The 20182-nt window shown below is 43.3% G+C and overlaps 1 protein-coding gene across 1 annotated transcript in view; it reads right to left on the bottom strand.

Annotated features, from left to right (window-relative positions):
• Positions 1-2434: 2434 nt before the first annotated feature.
• The window catches only part of LOC139767255 (insulin receptor-related protein-like), a 310767-nt gene continuing 293019 nt past the window's right edge, over positions 2435-20182 (bottom strand). The window contains exons 20-29 of the mRNA XM_071696417.1: positions 19627-19785; positions 18176-18335; positions 17000-17222; positions 16021-16159; positions 14710-14881; positions 13753-13922; positions 13094-13258; positions 12356-12429; positions 10570-10676; positions 2435-9509 (exon numbers count right to left, since the gene is read on the bottom strand). Coding sequence (XP_071552518.1) covers positions 8458-9509; positions 10570-10676; positions 12356-12429; positions 13094-13258; positions 13753-13922; positions 14710-14881; positions 16021-16159; positions 17000-17222; positions 18176-18335; positions 19627-19785 — 2421 coding nt within the window. The 3' untranslated portion in view covers positions 2435-8457. The remainder of the gene's footprint in view (positions 9510-10569; positions 10677-12355; positions 12430-13093; positions 13259-13752; positions 13923-14709; positions 14882-16020; positions 16160-16999; positions 17223-18175; positions 18336-19626; positions 19786-20182) is intronic.

Genomic DNA, 20182 nt, shown 5'->3' with positions numbered 1-20182 from the left:
TACTGACTTATGTGCACCCAAAGGACATTCTTCTTATGTTTCGATAGTAATCATAGTCTATATCCGTTGATGATTCCTATGACAGAGCCCATTCGTACCTTTGGAAATTTTGCTCCCTCTTTTCATCACGACTCAAATTCCTCGGATTTCGCAGACCGGGACAGCCATTTACTACCATCCTTATCACATATCTTGATATGAGCAAGCTAGAGTGTAGGTTTACGAATGTAACATGTCTCCCTCCGTGCTATCACTCGCCATCATGTTTACTACAGTAGCAGACGCCATCAAACCTATGTTCGCTACACCCTCACGGGTTAGTTCAAATGCCACCTTCACTATGTCCTCGCTTCACAATACTGACATTTTCACTATACCCTCTTCCTCTTGTCTTTCCCTCTCCACTTCTTCTTCCTCTTCCTCCTCATCTTCTTTTTCATCTTCATATTATTATTATTCGTTTATTCATTTACTACTTTTATTCCTATTTTTCTGCTTTTTCTTGTTCTTCACTGCCTTATCCCCAACAGCGAAAATATTCATGAGTCCCGCCAGAACAAAATTATCGTTTTCTATCACACAGTATTGGTGCTCTAGCTGTATTAAGGGATAACGATGACAATTTGATAGGCTAACCTTTTGCACGTAAAAATAATCTATTTGTTCCTTTTGTATATAACCTAACGATTATTTGTTCCTTTTGTATATAACCTAACGATATTGGTAATCATAGAAGTAAAAGAAAATTAAAAGGAAAAGACTTAAGTGCTTTGTGTGCGAACCAACGAGAGGAAATGGCTCCCTATCCATTGTCAACCTCCATCGAATATTTGATCTATGATCTTCAGTTTTTGAGGAACGTACCCTTGGTAAAAATGAAAGAAAGCTCCTTAGACATGCAGAGGTTTTCGAAGAGCCTTATACACTCCACTTAAACACACTCCTTACCTGTCTTTTCATATCAGTTTTTGAGTCATTTTACTGATTTTTCGTTTATTATATTTTCCCCATTTTCCTCGCATGGCCAGCACATCACCTTGTATTATATAAACTAATACGTTCGTCCCGCCTTATATTTCGTCATAGCTCATATAGTATTCTTACGATATAGTATTACCGACCCCTGAGGAAGTAAGCCGCACCTGGTATGTGAAGTAATACTAATATACTCCCGTTCAACACTGTGTACTCACGATTTACTACCACACACTATGGCACTCCCAGTTTTCCTCCGCTTGTTTCCCCTTGATGTACAGACTAGTACACTTTACTACCAGGTACTATCCTATTAGAAGTCTCTCCAATATTCTATCCACTTTTCTGATATTTGTTTATCATGTCTCATTCATACGTCAGAGACGAAGATTTCTCGCTCTCTTCACCACATGTTGCTTTAGCATAACGAGTCTATATGTCTGATCTCTTCCTTCATATAATGGTACAAACACATAACCCATTCACTGGCCAGGGATATCTATCTTTGTTCCAGGTTTTCTCTCGTATCTAGAGATTCACATCACGCCATTTCTTCAGGTCCCTCTACCTCATTCTGTAATTGATTCTTCTCCTATCTTATCATGTGCTCTGCATAAGTTCCCTCTGCCATTTACACTCAGTACCTTCTGCTCTTCCACTATGACCAGTTTCTTATATCCCAAATATACTGTAATCCAAGTAGATAACCTAGTCATCCTATGATCCTCAATGCTGATTCTATAATTTCTTATTCTAATTGTTATTTTCCACACTGATCCTATAACTTTCCATGTTTATCCTATAATATTAATCCCATGCTAATCCCATTCCGGTCACATAACTTCACATGCTGATCTTATAACTCTCTATATGTCGATTCTATAATATCTCATGCTTATTCTATAACTTGCCATGGTGGTCCTATAATTCAAGTTGATCCTATCATTTACCATGCTGATCCTATAAATCCTTAAGATGATCCTATAATATCTCATTCTGATCCTATGATTCGATGAAGGCTTCCATTCTCGATCTGATACTGACACGTTTCTTTAAGAGGAAGGAAAGTCGAGTGCTGGCCTAGCTGGTCATCCATAATGTGCTGTTAAGAACCTACAACTTACTGTACTCTCGCAGGCTAAAGTTCTTTCCCGCTTCCGGCCAAATGTGACTCCGACACATTTCTAGTTCGAACAGCGGAGCAGCAGAAGGGCGAGCCTTTTGAACAAGCAGATGTTGCAGAGAGGAGTTTATGAATCGTGGGGAGAGGGGACATGGGAGGCAGGGAGAGGTGGGTAAGATGAGAGGAAGGTTTTAGGGGAATGGAAAATGACGTAACGATAATATAATGTACATAGAGTTAATAGTATAATGATTATTACCAGCAGCAGTGATACAAAATTCGTATATGTTATCTCGTGAGAGGGCACTGATAAACACTTGTCTTTAGTATAAAAGAACACACATTTATTATAAAGATAAATAGCACAAAGACTGGGCACAGCAGTACAAAAAAAATGACACGTGCAGAATGTATGAGAAGGACGGTAGGGAGCTGGTTCATCTCCCGTACACTCTTGTTGGACCCATTACCACCACCACCTCCCACACACAGGATGTATGGGCGGCACGGGTGGGATCAGGATCATCTCCAGTGCATTCCTGGACCCATATCATTACCACCTCCTCCCCTCCCTCGTTAGCTCGCTCTATTGCCACAGCCTCACAACATGAGGTCTTGATGGTTGGCTTGGATCTCTTATATTTTCGCCAGACTTTATAATCTGATCACTGGTTAGCTTATTCATCTTACTGGTGTTGTGATGCGATCATAATATAACGTAACGAATTAACTGGCTTCTATTGCACAGAATCTACCGATTGCTTATTGCTCTTCTGATAGTGTTACCGTGAGTAGTTCCTAATGATGCTGACTGGATGTTCTTAGAGATAACTACACACAGGCAGAATAGTTTCTTCAATACACAGTTTGTTGAAGAGCCAGTGCATATTTACCAGTCGCGAGCTTTTTGATGGTTTTTCCATTTTCTCGCCACATGTTTTGCTTCCTCAGATAAAGTGTGAATTGAATGTCTTATATTCATTTTCACTTTGTTCTTGAAATAGACGAGACGTTTCGGGCACACGAACACTGTCCATCTTCAGTCATGCTAATTATAAATGATGTATTGTGTTGTATTACCCATAATCAATATGACTGAAGATGGGCAATGCTCGTGTGCCTAAAACGTCTTAGTCTGTTTCAAGAAAGTGAAAATGAATATGGGACATTTAATTCATTCTTCATCTGATGAAGCAAAACATGTGGTGAGAAAAGTTGATAAACAAAGCTAGCGGTAAATTTGCATTGGTCTTTAACAAATAGTGTATATATAATTACCTATCACCACACTTTGTGTGACTCTGCTGCTAAAGAGAGGAAGGGATCCTAATACCCCAGCTAACTCGAGGATTATCTCGTCACCTAACTCGGGATGTATCCTGTGGGGTATCATTAATGAGTTTCTAAATTATGAAACAAAAATTAGAGCCTGAAACATTACTATGACGTGATCTCGTTATTTATATCATGTTCTTAAGCTCATTAACTGCAAGTTTGAGTGATGGGGGACAGGAATTCACTCTAGATGAATGAAGAATGTCTTTGATGGACCATGAATTTTTTTTTTCAATCTTGAAAACACAGTCTTAGTTTCCTTTCAATTCTCAAAATTCATGTTACTGTACATTTGCAACAGCAAAATAAGATATACTGTTTGATGAATGGTTAAGTCGCCTTTTGTGGCACACTAATAGGACTGGCAACATCTTTCCGAGCGAAGGTGTGATCCAATGTCATCATAGAGTAAATGAGGCTTACGCTTTCGTAGCTTCGAGTGGAGGAGGAGGAGGAGGCGGTGATGATGATGGAGACAGTAAGTCAATAACTACTACAGAAACAATAATGTCTGAACCTGGGGAGATGGGCGGGTGGACACTCTCGTTACAGGCAAGGAGAGGGGGAGCAACCAGCCACACACACACACACAGCCGTCAGTACATCATATAAATTACATATACATCATAAGGCCTTGGCTCTGACATATCACCGGTCTAGTCAGCTACCCCGCATTCCTACCAAGGAGAGAAAGAACTTCGCCAGGAAAGTGATAAGTGTCTATTATAATGAGGCTTTAATCAGTGCAAAAAAAAGAGGGAAAAAAAATGATCTCGTCAGCGAGTCTGCTCGCAGACTACACGTCTCTCATTACGGCACTGACGATCAGGAAAGCAGGTCAGGAGGCCTTACGTGTTCAACCCATCAGGTTCGCACTTTTTATACTCAACTTTTGCTCTCGTCAGTCGGATGCTTCGCGACTAAGATTCCAAAACGTCCCTACCAGGGGGGGGGGGGAACCCCCCTATTCTTGTATTAAGATATCTAAATGTTGTTGGAACAGGAGTCAAACAGGAGGTGATTATCCTCTTCAAAGGCTCAGACTTGAGTACTTGAATGTGTGCGGATGTCACGAAGATGAGAGAGGAATGGAGAGATAGGTAGTATTTTTAAGGGAAGGAACCTGAACGTTCTGTCACTGAGTGAAACAAAGCTCAAAGGGATGGAGAAAGAATGGTTTGCGAATGTTTTAAGAGTACAGTCAGGGATTGGTTCGAGGGCTAAGGAAGGAGGAGAACTAGTACTGAAGCAGGAGATGTGGGGGTGTGTGAAATAGTGCAATGAAAGAGCTCCAGACTGGTGTGGGCAAAAATGAAAAGGAATTGCGAGAGATGAGTGATTATATTAGTGCTTATGCACCTGGCCATGAGTAGAAAGATCATAAAAGGCAAGTGTTTTGGGAGCAGCTGAGTGAGTGTCAGCAGTTCTGCTGCAAGAGACCAGATATTGGTGATGGATAATTCAAACGCAAAAACGAGTAATGTGGCAGTTAAGGATATAGTTAGGGGGAACAGCGTGTGGAGTTGTGTGCTGAAAAAGGGCTGGTGATTGGGAACACCTGGTTTAAAATGAATGACGTGTATATACACAAGTAAACGTATGTGGGTAGAAGAGTTAGTAAGAGAGCAATACTGAATTACATGCTAGGTGACTGACACGGAAAAAAAAAAAAGACTCTTGGATGTGAATGTGCTGAGAAGGGCAGCTGGTAGGATGTCGTTCATTACCTTATGGAGACAAGGGTGAAGATTGGTAGAAGTCTTCGGAAAAGAGGAAGTTATAGGTGTGAAGAGTGTGGTGAAAGTTGGTGAGCTTGGAAACGAAACTTGTGTGAAGAAGTACCAGAAGACATCGAGTGTAGAATGATAAAAGGTACGACTTAACGAAGCTTGGGGAGTGGGTGAGGGTAAGTTTCATGGGAGAGTAGCAATTGAGAGAAGGAATTTACAAAGCATCAGACTGGGGAAGAACAGTGTGGTTTTAGAAGCGATAGAGGATGTGTGGATCAGATATTTGCTTTAATGAATATGTGGAAAATACATAGAGAAACAGAAGGATTTGTATGTGGCATTAATGGATCTGGAGAAGGCATATGATGAGGTAGATAGAGATGCTCTGTGGAAGGTCTTGAGAGCATTTGGTGTTGGGGGAAAGCTGCTAAAAGCAGTGAATTATTTTCATAAAGGGTGTCAGGCGTGTATACGTAAGAAGAGAGGAAAGTGAATGGTTTCAAGTAAAATTGGTCTGGGACAGGGGTGTGTGATGTCACCATGTGCTGTTTGTTTATGGATAGGGTGTTGAGGGAGGTAAATGAACGAGTCTGTTGGGGATGAAGGGGCCTAGGGAAGTGTCACTTATTGTTTGCTTATGACAGAGCACTGGTGGAAAATTTAGGTGAGAAACTGCAGACGTTAACTACGCTTGTAAGAACGTGTGAAAGGAGGAAGTTTACAGTAAATATGAATAAAACAAGATTATCATATTTAGCTGGGTAGAGGGACAGGCTAGTCCGTTCGCGAGTTTGGATGTAGAAAATTTAGAGATAGTGAAGTGTTTTAGATACCTGGGAGTGGACTTTGCAGTAAATGGAACCATGGAAGGGAACGTGTCACGCGGTGGGTTAGGGATGCAAGGTTCTAGATGCACTGAAACGTGTGGAAAGAAAGGTCATGGGCTATGGATGAGGATGTGCTTAGGAGGACAGATGTGCTGAAAATATGTTTGAGAAAAATGTTTGGTATGAGAAGGCTTAATCGAGTAACTAATAAAAGTGTCGCAAGAAAAAGTGTGGGTGAGAGAGCTGAAGTGGTTTGGACATACGAAGAAAACGAGTGAGTGGATGTTGACAAAGATGGTATATGTGTCAGAAGTAGAGGAAACAACGAGAAGGGGGAGGCCAAACTGGAGATGGAAGGATAGGGTGCAAAAAATTTTGAGTGATCGGGAGCCTGAACAAGTAGAAGGGTGAAAGGCTTGCACAGGACAGAGTGATTTGGAGCGATGTGGTATACAGGGGTCTCGTGCTGTCAATGGACTGAACCAGGGCATGTGAAGCGTTCGGGGCGGGGAACCTCGGAAAGGTCTGTGGGGCCTGGCTGTGGGTAGGGGGTTGTGGTTTTTGTGAATTGCACATGACAGCAAAAGAATGGGTGTGAGCGACTGTGGCCTATCTTCGTTCGTTCCTGGCGCCACCTTGCTAACACGGGAACAGGTACTGAAAGAACTTGCTATAATGATGGCAAACTTGCTGGTCCGACATACAGTCTGTGCCGAAGTTGAGGTCCTCTCGACCAGTCTCCGTCTGTAGATGAGGGACTAGTTTACAACTCATCTCTCAGCAGATCAGGGACAAGTAAACACCGCCTCCGTCTGCAGATCGGGATGAGAGTACACCGCAGGATTTATTACATGCCATAAGTTTCGGCAAGACATCGATCCGACTTGCGTAAACAGAACATGCCTTAAATTCAGGCCCCTCTCTCTCTCTCTCTCTCTCTCTCTCTCTCTCTCTCTCTCTCTCTCTCTCTCTCTCTGAGCGCGCCCGGTTACGGGAATAATACTCGGGTTGACAGTTTAACATAATCGATTATTTGGTTTGTTAACATCCAGGATGTGTCAGATCAGCTGGACCTCATGTGACTGAACAGGACATACTGGTCTTGTCTTTAGCTGATGATTGTGTCTATAATGTCGTAAGTACAACGTATACATGATTTGGTTTTATTTGCTCCAGATCACTGATTTTTTATTAATCAATCATAGTTTACGTCATGGTGAAAAATTGAACATAACGTGTTTTGTTAGAATCTTTTGAAACACTAGGAACTTAATTCTTGATCCAGTATTTCCCCTTTCAATCAGAATTTTTGAAACACTTGGAACTTAATTCTTGATCCAGTATTCCCCTTTCAGTCAGAATTTTTCAATCGTTCATGTATTCTTTTTTTTTATCTTAGTGACAGAAATCTATTCCACTCATCTGGCTGGTCCGTGATCATCCTGCCAACCGGCACGCTCGAGACCTGGAAGTCTTGAGATAGCAGCAGATAACACACAGATAAATCCAGGCCATCACTCACCAATGGTCTGTCGCACATGTCACGCAAAAGTATCTTTATATCACACATGAAATGTCAGAAAGAACATGTCAGATTATGACACAAGAAAAACAAGTAACTCACAAAAATACTTTACAAAACGAGCATTTCTTCGTCCCATTATCATAATGGATGTGTTTGTGCGGGTTTCTTTATATCATCAGGATTTCAAGTCTTTGTACATTCAGCTTACAGCATATGAACAGTTATGAAGACACATAACGCTACAACATAACTACCTTATGAATCATTCCACAGCTATCGCGATCAAAGTGGAAAAAAAAGGATTTAGCCTTTACGAAAACTAGTAAAAAAATACAAAAATGTGTGTATGTGTGTGTGCGAGAACTCACAGACTACTGACTGGACTAATACACCTTATCTTACACTATAAATCTTCAGTAGTGGTCATCTCTCATGAATATCCAAAGATTGCTATTATCTCCCGAGGGAACCGCAGTCTTCGGAACTTCGTGACCTCGTCAGCTTCGAGTTATTAATCCCATCCAGCCGCCAGTGGTGGGCTGGGGTTCCTGGTCCACTAGTGGCCAGGCGCCCACCACACGGGCCATACCACACTCACTTGTGGCGACTAAACACACGAAACGAAGTTACATGTTCGATGTCTTTAACCACAAAGGACGGAACTGTGATTCCGCAGTGATAGAAACAAATGTCCGAACCATATATGAAGTAATATTTCCTTATAGATTTAAAACGATACAAATGTATTTCATTTTTGACGTGATCTGTGCTGTCCATATACTATCATATAGAGTCTTTCATCAGGCGGATTTTTAATCTTTTGCGCGACCAACAGTATCAAACAATGGGACTCAGAAACGTTTATAAAAGTGTTCACGACAGCGAGATAAACTTGAATCATCTCTACACCCGGAGCGTGAGAGATGATGCTGCTGGCCTGCGTCACATCAGCTCCACGCCCTCCGTAGTCCCGATGGGGGCGTGGCGGTGGCGGCGGCCAGAGGAAAGGTCACTTGTAGCACTGAAGACTGACATCTTCGACGGAAGGGATGAAAAAGGCGGTGCTCTGGTGGCTGCTGAAGCTGCTGTGCTGAGGGAGTTTGGAAGAGGTGTGGTGGTGGTGGTGGCAGGCGGCAGCGCGTTGCTGAATGGTGCAAGCGGCTTTGAAGAAACGCGTGATTCCGGCAAAGCTTTCCAGGCAAGTGGTGCGATCGCTGCTAGAGATACAGATCCTTTGGTTCGTGCGAGCGTTCTGGTGTCCGGGTCACTTGGGATTCCAGTCATGATGAAGTGGTCATGGGAGCAACCCAGGAGACCTGCTGACTGTTCATGTCTTTCACACGAGGAGCGGAAGGTGAGAGAAGCTTGGACGGGCGCGCCTGACGGAGTGTTCGGAGCGCTGGCAGGTTTGAAGGGCACGGCAGCAGTGTGACGCTGAGGCAGGGTGAGGGACTCGCCACCATAAGGGATACCTGCACCCGAAAATGCAGCTGGTGTTGTCAGCTGCACACTGGACACAGTAAATGCTCCTCTACATCTACTGAGTAATGGTTCACCGGATATAACGACCGCAAAAGGTGGACAGAGTGATGCACTATTGGAGGAGGCAGGAGAAGCGACAGCCTTCGAGGCTTCAGGGTAAGATGGTACGTCTCCCTCATCGGCCATGGTCAGTTTCCCGGGATGATGGGGTGGCCTTGAAGTGCGAGAGGGAGGAGCCAGTGTGTGAGGTAGGTCAACAGAGACACAGTTGGTGTAGACGTGAGGGATGCCTGTAGTGTGCCGTTTAGCAAGCCAGTTGCTGATAGGGCCAAGGAAGTAGCTCTCTGAATCCTCTGTCATCTCTCTATTCTTCTTGTCAAAGCTTGGTATTGCATGTGTGTGCCTGATGGCACTAGAGATAATTTGAGATGGAGTCTCGTCGTGGTACGGCAAGAGACACTCCTTCTGGCTAGGCAGATCACAGGAGTCGGTAGCCTCTCCTTCTGGCGTACCTATTAGAAAAAAAAAAAGACATGGATCATCAATTTCTTCATCTAAGAAATTCTTTATGAGTTTTTATATAGTAGGCTGATGCTATATTCAATCACTGAAATATCACCTGTATTACCTTACTTTATCAATGATCCTTGACAAAAATATTTGCTTATTTCATCATAGAATTCATTTAGGGACAATAAGAAGAATACCTGGTGTGAAACAGCAGACTATCAAAACAGTTATTGCATTTTCCTCTTTACGGTATATAGCGATTGACATCAAAATTATACCATGAACAAATTTGGCTACTGTTCCAATGTTCACATAACATGACACCTGTAAAGTGGATCAAGCCTTTGGGTTGACTACCCGCACCATCACCAAACATTCATCATCCACATACAATCACGACACTGTCAACTGTTTCAGATACATTAACATGGAGGGAATCAAACGCCGATCGTGTATGTGAGATTTGTTTTTATAAAATACCAGATCGTGTCTGGTCATTGTTACTGACTGGCTGAGGGTTCATATTCATCATTGTGTATATTGAGAGTGATGGCCAACAGAGTATGTTGATCATCAAAGCTGTACAGAAAGTTGATCACACGTTCACAACAATGCGACCTCAAGAGTTAAAGCAACGTAGTGAGGTCACCAGACAGTTGTAATGTAAACTATACTAATCAAACCAACGTCATCACAGAACCCAATAACGTTGCCGGACATTTATAGCAGCGTAGCCACAATCACAGTCATCAAAAGACAGTGACCAAACAGTATCTGGCTTAGGCTATGGTTTGTCTATGTACACAGGAGTAAAGACACGATACATTATACAAGATTAGGTGACTGGGCAACACGAGGATAAAACTCTCTCCCCTTAACACACGAATAGTAATCACAAATAGAAATATCAGACGAATATCCTATCATAAAATCCTAATCACACAGTCACAAGAATGTAACATCATCAAAACTAAGTGACTATGCAGGCACAAAACCACACACACACACACACACACAGACCGTCGTACTGAACACACAAGTGGCAAGGGTGGTGTTGCTTACTGTCGTGGCTGAGGTCGGAGGTGTTGGCAAGGTGGTGATGTTGGTGTTGATCATCATCGCTACCACTGGTGAGGTACTGGCTTCCCGCCTCCTTCTCCGCCTCACACCTGATCATCATCACACGTTTATCACATGGTCAACACTCTCAGTACCCGTCTGCTGGTTCATAATTACCAACAAAGCATAACTTTTTAGAGAAATGTCATTAATTGTCACCTGTCAGTCTGCGGTTCACGTGGGACATGGCAGTGAGTCTCCAGCACTGTTACAGTCCGAAGCAATGACTCCCTTACCCAGGTGCTACAGTCCTCTCCCAGGGCTGCTGCAGAGGTTCTTTGAAATGTATCATAATAATCGAATGATTTTTTTTTTTTCTTCTTTTACATCACAACACAAGTCTGGGAGTCTTAATATAGGACGGTCACCTAATCTAAGATTAGCTAATGGTCCTATACTACTATCTAGATTATTAAAAAAAGTGGCTAACAGTGACACAAATCATAAAGTTTAAGGAATATGATGACAAGGATTATGACTGCTGATAGATAGGAGTTAGAAAAGTTGTGCAGTGGACTATGATGAATTAGCAAAACAGAAGTTGTAAACCACATTTCTACTCTTTTAGGAGATTACAAAGACAATGAAATTTTTATTTTCTGTCTAAGCTGATAAAGACTTGATACTGATATCTAACTCCATACCTGTAAATATCTATCTATCTCAATTTTCATGTACACACCTACCGTTTTTACTTATCTACACATCAGTCATTCAAAATGTCTATTTACATCGCATTTACACACACAGGCACACGCACAGATCTTCGATACATGCAGGGATATTAGAGACAGAGGCTATAACATGAAATCAAAGAAGACACTTGTTATAAAGGATGTACAGAGTGCACTCCCACATATACATTCGTACACAAACACACAAAAAGAATCTTGAAGTTGTTTACATTACAAATGAATTACATGATGCTATGAATTACATAACGTTGATGAGTGACGGGTTTAACCTCCTGCTTTCAGAACAAAGTACGAGTGAACTTCGTCTCTATAGCATAACACTTTTGCTTGTTCTCCAACCCTCTAAGTGCTGATAAACTTACCAAAGTCGTCACTTACCTAAGCCACCAATGAATAAGCTATCACCATAGACCAAGGAAGCTCCTCCTTCTGTACTGTTGCCTCTGCCATGTACAGGATCATGACCTCACAACAGTACTACTTACTATCCCCTCGTCAGAGAGCTTCGTCATGGACCATCAGGTCTCGTGTTAACTGTCCTTCCCGCCCTTGAAGTCCTCACAGTTCTGTCTTAACTTGGAGGGTCCTGTGCACCTTCCCTGACGATGGTTTACAGATAACGTATATCTAAGTCAGTGTCAGTTATGAAGAAATTCATCGATTTCCGTGTCAAACTTTGATCTAATTCACGTTAAGAAATTCGCTCTTTTGAGTTACCTTTTCAGACGTAGGCCTTACCTCGGGGCTGGGTGTTTCCAAGGGCTGAAGACGTAACGTATAAACAAGAAACAGTAGAACATTGCATTACTGAGTGTGGCTCCTGGATAAATCCGAGGTATCATAAAATGTGGAACTAATATCAACTGACATATTCAAGTAATATGATGATTATGTGAGTAATATTTTTCTTCTTAAATTGATACCGAGCCTTATGTAACTTTATTATATGCCTATACTTCCTTTAACTGGAGTCAGTCTCCAAGTAAATCCATGATAAATCTAGTATATCTTTGTTTTGCTTGGAGGAACCTCACCTGGTGTCGTCTCCTCTCAGGCTGTGGAAGAAGGACACCTGTTCGAACCTCTCCTCGAATTCGTGTTTCACGTACTGCAGGGAAAACAATAAGGGAAAGTCATTACTAAAGAAATACAAAAAACTCCTTCAGCTTTAAGCTCTCTCGTATCAAGTGAAAGTTACATAACTCGTTATATATATATATATATATATATATATATATATATATATATATATATATATATATATATATATATATATGCACTCAATTCACTCATTATTTTCTATAGCCAATAATATTGCATAAGATGAACTGGGTAATACTGGGCAAAATGTTATACAGTAATAGCCTTTTTCCCTTCCTTAATGTACCTGCTATGAACTAGAAGCATCCGTACACTCGTCAGCACCGTCACTCAGTGGGTGATGATGTCAGGAAGTTCACACACGATGAAGGGCGTCATCTCTCACTCTGTGATTTTCATTTTTCTGAAGTCTGCAGTTCAAAGGTCAAGGTCTATGAGTCAGGAGTTAGGACTGGAGTTTGTATGAACAAGATGGTCAAGATTTTTTTTTTCTTTTTTATTCAATTCGGATTTTCTGAAGTCTGAAGGTCATAGGACAAGGTCATGGGGTCATTCAGGTTGGGTCATGATCTCGCACTGGTGGACAATATGGATAAGTTTCATCTGAAGCAATCCAAGAAGACACGAGTGTGTAGGAGGAGGTTGAGGAGGAGGTTGTAGTGATCAATCACCTTGAGGAGGAAGGAGGTGATGGCCTTGAAGGTGGGTCTGTGGCTGGGGTCGTAGCTCCACGCGCGGCGCATCACCTTCCCCAGCGGCGTCGGGCAGTGGCGCGGGCGGCCCAGCGTCGCGCGCAGCTCCACCACCAGGCGAACCACCTCCTCGTTGGTATTGTTCTGTAAGACACCACAGTCACAGAGTCACATGAAACTCCCTACCTCACGCCAGGGACAAGTGTGTTACGCAAGTGGAGGCTGACTGTTTGGGTAATGGTGCCCAGGAGGGCAATAAGGTCTTAAGATGTAGGTGATTTTAATGTAGTATTAGCCTGTAGTGTCATTTTGCAAGACATTGAATATCCTGATGTGGGTTTTATAGTGGATGATGAGGGTTGGCCCAGGGTAGTGGATGTAACCTGTCATTCTACTGATCTATCTATCCATGTTACGTTCTTCTGTCTCTTCCTATCTACAAGGGGGGATGAAGTCCACACACATTTTATGAAATGCGAAAAGACTCACCTGCTGAAAGACTCGTTACAATCTAGCTTGTATCGTTTGACCCCATGAGTAGGCTCGCTTTACAAGTTAACGTTCCTCTTGAAGTCACCAAACTTTTGGATTGTGACCTAATTTTCAGAATTTCCTTCCCCATCCACCACCCTGCCTACCTTGTAGGGTGTGGCGCCCCTGGTCGCCATCTCCCACAGGAGGACGCCGTAGCTCCACACATCACTCTGGCTGCTGTACATGCTGAGCTGCAGGCTCTCGGGCGCCATCCACTTGATGGGCAGCACCCCGTGGCCCTCCGCTGGCACCACTACGGCCGGCACACACTCGCCTGCACCAAAGGTAAGAGGACATTTCTATGGGCACTGTGTCTGAAGCTTCGGATCTGTAATTCTTCCTACTTCTCATATCATCATTAGGTCTGCTTCGAGTTTCATGGGCTGGACCAACCATACATATAGCCTCCAAAATCACTCGCATACATCCTCAACACAGGTTCAGCGCGTGTGAAAGTGACACATGAACTAAAATATTTCCGAAAGTACTTACTTTCTCACTCTGTACAATCACCCCAATCATCAAAAAAGACTTAACGTCTCCAACCACACCACATATACAGAAAACACCTTCAGCGAGTTCATTCCCCATCATTGCTCTGGTAACATCGTATAAAGTATCTGTAGCCCTAATATATTTTCCTACTGTATCTATCCACCTCTAACGCGATCTATTTTTCCTTCTGTCACTTTCAGTTCCACTAATATATACCATCTGGACTATCCTATCGTCTATGTTTTACTTGACCATCCCGTCCTAAAACGCGTTCATTCCTCTGATGATCTCTTGACACAACATATCCTCCTCATCGTCGTCCTTTACCTGTCCACTTAATTCCAACTTACTGGAATTATTCTGAATAAGTTGTTGGGCATGACTCAAGAACGTAGGGCGGTAAACCCCTTTTTAGCACTGTCTCCATTTTCTTTACAGTATCAGATCAACACCAGACCAAAGTAGGAAGATCTTGATCTTCATTTTCTGAAATAGAAATAAAATTGTTTGTGTTAAGATGATGACCTAGACCGGCCAGTGGTGTGGTATCCAGCATGCGCACTTACTCGTCCTGTGTTGGCTCAGTTTGACGTTCCTGGAGAGGCCAAAGTCGCCTATTTTGAGGGTGAGGTTGTGGTCCAGCATGCAGTTCCTGGCGGCCAGGTCCCGGTGCACCAACCGACGCCACGCCAGGTAGGTCATGCCGTCCGCTGCCTCCACCGCCATCTCCAGCACTTTCTGAAATACAAACACCCTTGCTATCTCTCTGGCTTGGTTAGAATGAGACACCCTCACTATTTCTCTGGCTTGGTTAGATTGACTCTTTTGTACATTATTTCCTTCTGTGTTAGTAAAGCACCTCGACATTTTTATTAAGCATCCAGAAATACTTCTTCGTGTATTTAATGTCTCACAAGCTTAAAAATTGGTGCGCATGTCAAAGGTAGCGGACCGGTAATCACTACTTCCATTCTCATTAGATGCGTTGATACAGGCACCTCGTGAGAAGCAAAATATCAATCCTTGAGAAAATGACAAATTGTAGTGTTAATAAAACAATGGCCCCCACCAGAATTCTTCGCCTTTCCCCGCCATATTCTCATACACACACGCACACACTTGGTTGATGAAATTCAGCCTGAGTGAATGTACACTAACAGAACACAATGAAAGCTGTCTTCGAAAATGCAAGATGAAGGACTCTGTGTCAGAAAGACACTTAGAAGCAAACATTCTACATAACCCGTCGCTAGAAACCCCACCTTAGGAGACGAGCAAAGGAGACAATATATCTGCTGGTAAATGCTAGAATCACTTGAACACTTTTAAGTACTTATATAATGAGGTTTCAGCAGACTATTCACTATGTATGATGAGCCAAGACTGAATATGAGCTCAAGTTTGGTCACTGCACTCAGAGGACAGCAGAGAAGGTCTAGAGGAAGGCAACAAGGATGATACCAGAATGAAGACTGCCGATCTACAGCCGGAGGGTAGAAGCCATAAACGTACCTACCATGGAAGACAGAAAAGTAAGGGGTGACTTAATTACAACCTTCCAATCTCTAAAACCAGTTGGATGTCGATAGTGAAACGATTTTCGGTTGAAATGAAGATAGAGCAATAGGAAACCATAGCAAGAAGCTAAGCAAGAAACTTGTTAGAAAAGATATAAGCACGTAATTTCAAAGTGCTAGAGTAGTGGACGAACATAATTAAGTGATGAAATTGTGGAGATTGATAGTACGGAAAACTTCGATCAAAACTGTATGACGGCAGAAGGTCATCAAGGAGAGGGGCCGCAAAGAAGGCAGAGCTCTCTCCTGGTTCATGACGCCTCCCACCCCATTCCCGACCCCCACAACACAGACAAACACCTGGTCCGAGATGGCTTCCTTGTGCTTCCTGAGGAAGGTCTTCAGGTCTCCCTCCTGCATGAGCTCCAAGACGACGTACACGGGCGCGTAGTCGCCCACCACGCCCAGCAGCCGCACCACGTGATGACACACGATGTCCCTGCAACAATACATGCACGTCCAGTCACTCTGCAGCCCACTGCGTAGTACCAAACAGTGACAACACTCACACTCCACCTTGCCTTACACCACCACCTTGTGGCACTGTCATGCACTACCTTATCTCATAGCGCCATCTGGTGACAAACTCTCACACTTAATCTACCTAAGTGGTGCAAGAGTGAGCCGAACATTTCAAAATGATCATTCCTTCCAAAGACAGAAAAATGAAAAATAATCACTATCTGAACTGGTACCGAGAATTTTGACCTCTTGAGCACGACTACACAAGTTCTAGGGCGCGATGGTCTGTCTGTGCCTTGAGCTCGATGTTACGACCCCTTTAGTATGATGGCGTGTCCTTTAACTTGACCCTGAAGGATCAAATCAAAAGCCAAGGCCTTCCTACCCAGGGTGTCATACCGTCGTGCTCAAGAAGGTAACGTATGGTGCCAGACAGAAGACGATGTCCGTTGTCACCGTCTCGCAAGAGCAAACACCCGAGTGCCACACCCACTGATGCCACATATCTACATCGATTCTCGCGACGTCTTCCAACCCGGAATCGAATGACGGACGACTGGGCTGGAGGGCGAACGCTCCACCGACCATGCTGCCGTGGTGGGAGCAATCTACTGGTGCTTATCATTGGGTATTTCCCCTCTGACAGTTCATGTTCAAACACAAAGTCGTCAGTAATGACATGGCCATTGAGGTGAACACTGAAAAACCACAGAGGATACAGTAACAAGAAACAATGTCCACACAGCCACTGTCACACGCACATGTTGATGCCTACTCACTCCCACAAACACGAACACACAAACAAAACTCGACTAACTGCATGACGGCGGCTTCTTTAAGGAACTGTTTGATCTCGTCAGTGGAGGCTGTCTCGCTGTGAGTCTTGACTGCCACCCTCCTGCTGGTGCCGGATACGTTCAGCTCCCCCGTGAACACCATGCCGAAGGAACCATGACCCAGCGGATGCTCCCGCAGCACCTTTAGATCGTCCCGCCACAAGATGAATTCGTCGCGGAACATTTCTGAAGGGCCGAAGCCTTCTGCAGAGAAGAAAAAATACCGACCATGAATATGCCAAAAATAATGGCCATGAATATGCCAACAATAATGACCATGAATATGCCAACAATAATGACCATGAATATGCCAAAAATAATGACCATGAATATGCCAAAAATAACGACCATGAATATGCCAAAAATAATGACCATGAATATGCCAAAAATAACGACCATGAGTATGACAGCGACCGTGAGAGAGCGTTGCCCCACCTAAGGCAGCTGCAGAAAACGTTCTACTGTGTACTAGATTAATTACATAGTTAACGAAGAAATACATCCTGTGAGGTTAAAGTTTTACTGATCTCTTTCATGTATCAGATTTTCGCCTTTAGTTATAAACATCTGTGTACATAAAATACATGCATATGTGATTCTGTATATATTTCATTCTACACAACAGCACTAGACCTCTCCCAGGCAAACAACTCCATAACTACCCTGAAATAGAAGCAAAAAAGCGTTACCCCTGCCTCACGCTTCAGTAACCTCTACTCACAGATGCCCCACCCACAACAGATATAGCACAAGACATGGAAATAACCCAACAAAGTCTATACCAACGACAACCCAACTCGGTCTTAAATTCTAACCCACAAGACATTCACCCATCTGACACAACACTCCCCAGACAAACACGAAACACACTTATGCTTTGATCATCCATCACTACAACGTTACAAACACCGTTTCAGCATGTCCCAAAACCCTTCATGCCCACCGTGTAACTGCTGTCAAGAAAACGGCAAGCATTTACCCTCCTTTGCCCTGCTTTCTCTTGCACATTGACGCACTCGCATCACAACACTTTATGACATCCGGTCCCGACTCTCAGTGGACGTGCTGAGTGCTGCAAGGACCTTATTATGATACAGGTAGACTCCTAAGGCAGGAAGTGTGTGTGTGAGTGTGTGTGTGTGTGTGGGTGTGCTTACCTCGGTAGAAGGGGTTAACATCGACGTGGTCGAGCGTGTCGGGGATGGTGTACCTTGCCCGGTACCGTCGCCAGGAGCATACAACCGCCGTGGCCACCACCACTGCTGCCACCACCACCACAGGCCACACAGCTCCGCCTTCCTTTGGGGACCGGCTATCCTGAGGAACATACACATACACGCACGGTTGGTAAGGTTAGTAAGCATGTAATATGTCGGTGATATATGGTCTTGGAGATGGGGGGGAATGAAGGCTATAGAGGATGACAAGGCCTGGGAAATGATTCAGCTGTTTGATGATACAGCGCTGGTTGCAGATTCGAGTGAGAAACTGTAGAAGTTAGAGACTCTGTTAGGAAAAGTGTGTGAAAAAAGGAAGTTGAGAGTAAATGTGAATATAAGCAGGGTTGAGGGACAAGTTAGTTGGGGTGTGACTTTGAGTGGTGAAAAATTGAAAGAAGTGAAGTGTTTTAGATATCTCAGAGTGGACATGGCAACAAATGGAACCATGGAAGCGAAAGTGAGTCAGAGAATGGGCGAGGGGGTGAAGGTTTTGGGAGCGTTGAAGAATGTGTGGAAAGAGATCGTTAACTGGGAAGGCGAAAATTATGTTTGAAGGTATAGTAGTCACAACAATATTATGTGGATGCGAGTCGTGGGCTATAGATAAGGCCAAACACTGGAGAGTGAATGTGTTAGAAATGAAACGTTAGGGGACAATATGTGGTGTGAGGTGGTTTGATTGAGTAAGTAACGAAAGAGTAAGAGAGGTGCAATAATAAAAAGATTATGATTGAGAGAAAAGACGATGTGTTGAAATGGTTTGGACATATGGCGAGAGAGAGAGAGAGGAAAGGTTGACAATGAGGATATATGTATCATACTTGAAGAGAAAAGGGAGAACAGAGAAACCCAATTGTGGATGGTGGGATGGACTGAAAAAAAAAAAGAGAAATCGGGGCCTGGACACGCAATGGGGTGAAAGGAGTGCACGGACAAGTGAATTGGAATGCTGTGGTATACAGTCAATGGACTGAAAAAGATCAGGTAAACAAGGGAAAGGTCTGTGAGGTCTGGTTGTGGACAGGGAGCTGCGGTTTCGGTGTATTACACATGACGGAGAGAGACTGTAGGTTTTCTTCGTCTGTTCCTGGCGCTACCTCGCTGACGAGTTAGCCAGCGATATTATGTATGCGTGTATATATATATATATATATATATATATATATATATATATATATATATATATATATATATATATATATATAGTGTACAGTGTGTGTTCATATATGTACATACACACACAGAGAGCAAAGTATGAATGATTCAGGCATTATGATAGGAGAGGGAGGTGACGGGCAGTCCACCAGAGACAAAGGCCCGTGCCAGACTACGGCGCGCCTCACATAGCTTTACCATCGGTATACAGGAAGTGCGGGTCTTAGGCTCACCGGGATGGTGAAGACCACAGGGGCAGAGTATGGTCCGTACTGGGCTTGTGACCTGACCCTGACCCTGCACGTGTAGTTACCAGGCGCCAGGTCGCTCAGAACCACCTGCTGACCTCCAGCTTCGAACTCCTGCTGGCTCAGACACATCGTCCTCTGACCCTAGAAGTGAGACCGCCAGCGGTGAATTAGGAACTCGAGGAAACTTCTGGATCTTAAATATAATGAGAGAAAAGTGCAAAATGACGAATCATTTCTCTAATCTAAGATGATTTGAAGGAAGGAAATGATATATAAATAGTACATAATGAATGGATATCTATAATACTTAAGGTCATAGATATCTATAATATTTAAGGTCACAAAGCTAATAATGATGTGGTCAAAACGACGAACGTTGAAAATGTTCCCGCCTAAATCTAACCAAATGTTGGACATTTTACTGGTTACGTTACGCAAGTACTCATGGGCTGACCTATGATTGCTCAATGATTACGCGAAACAACTGTGACATTAGAAAGGTTAATGTGAGGATGGTCAGCGGTGTGTGATGGAGGTA

Source organism: Panulirus ornatus, chromosome 4 (genome assembly GCF_036320965.1).
Source record: "Panulirus ornatus isolate Po-2019 chromosome 4, ASM3632096v1, whole genome shotgun sequence".
Taxonomy (NCBI): domain Eukaryota; kingdom Metazoa; phylum Arthropoda; class Malacostraca; order Decapoda; family Palinuridae; genus Panulirus; species Panulirus ornatus.
This window is presented reverse-complemented; position numbering and strand designations above follow the sequence as displayed.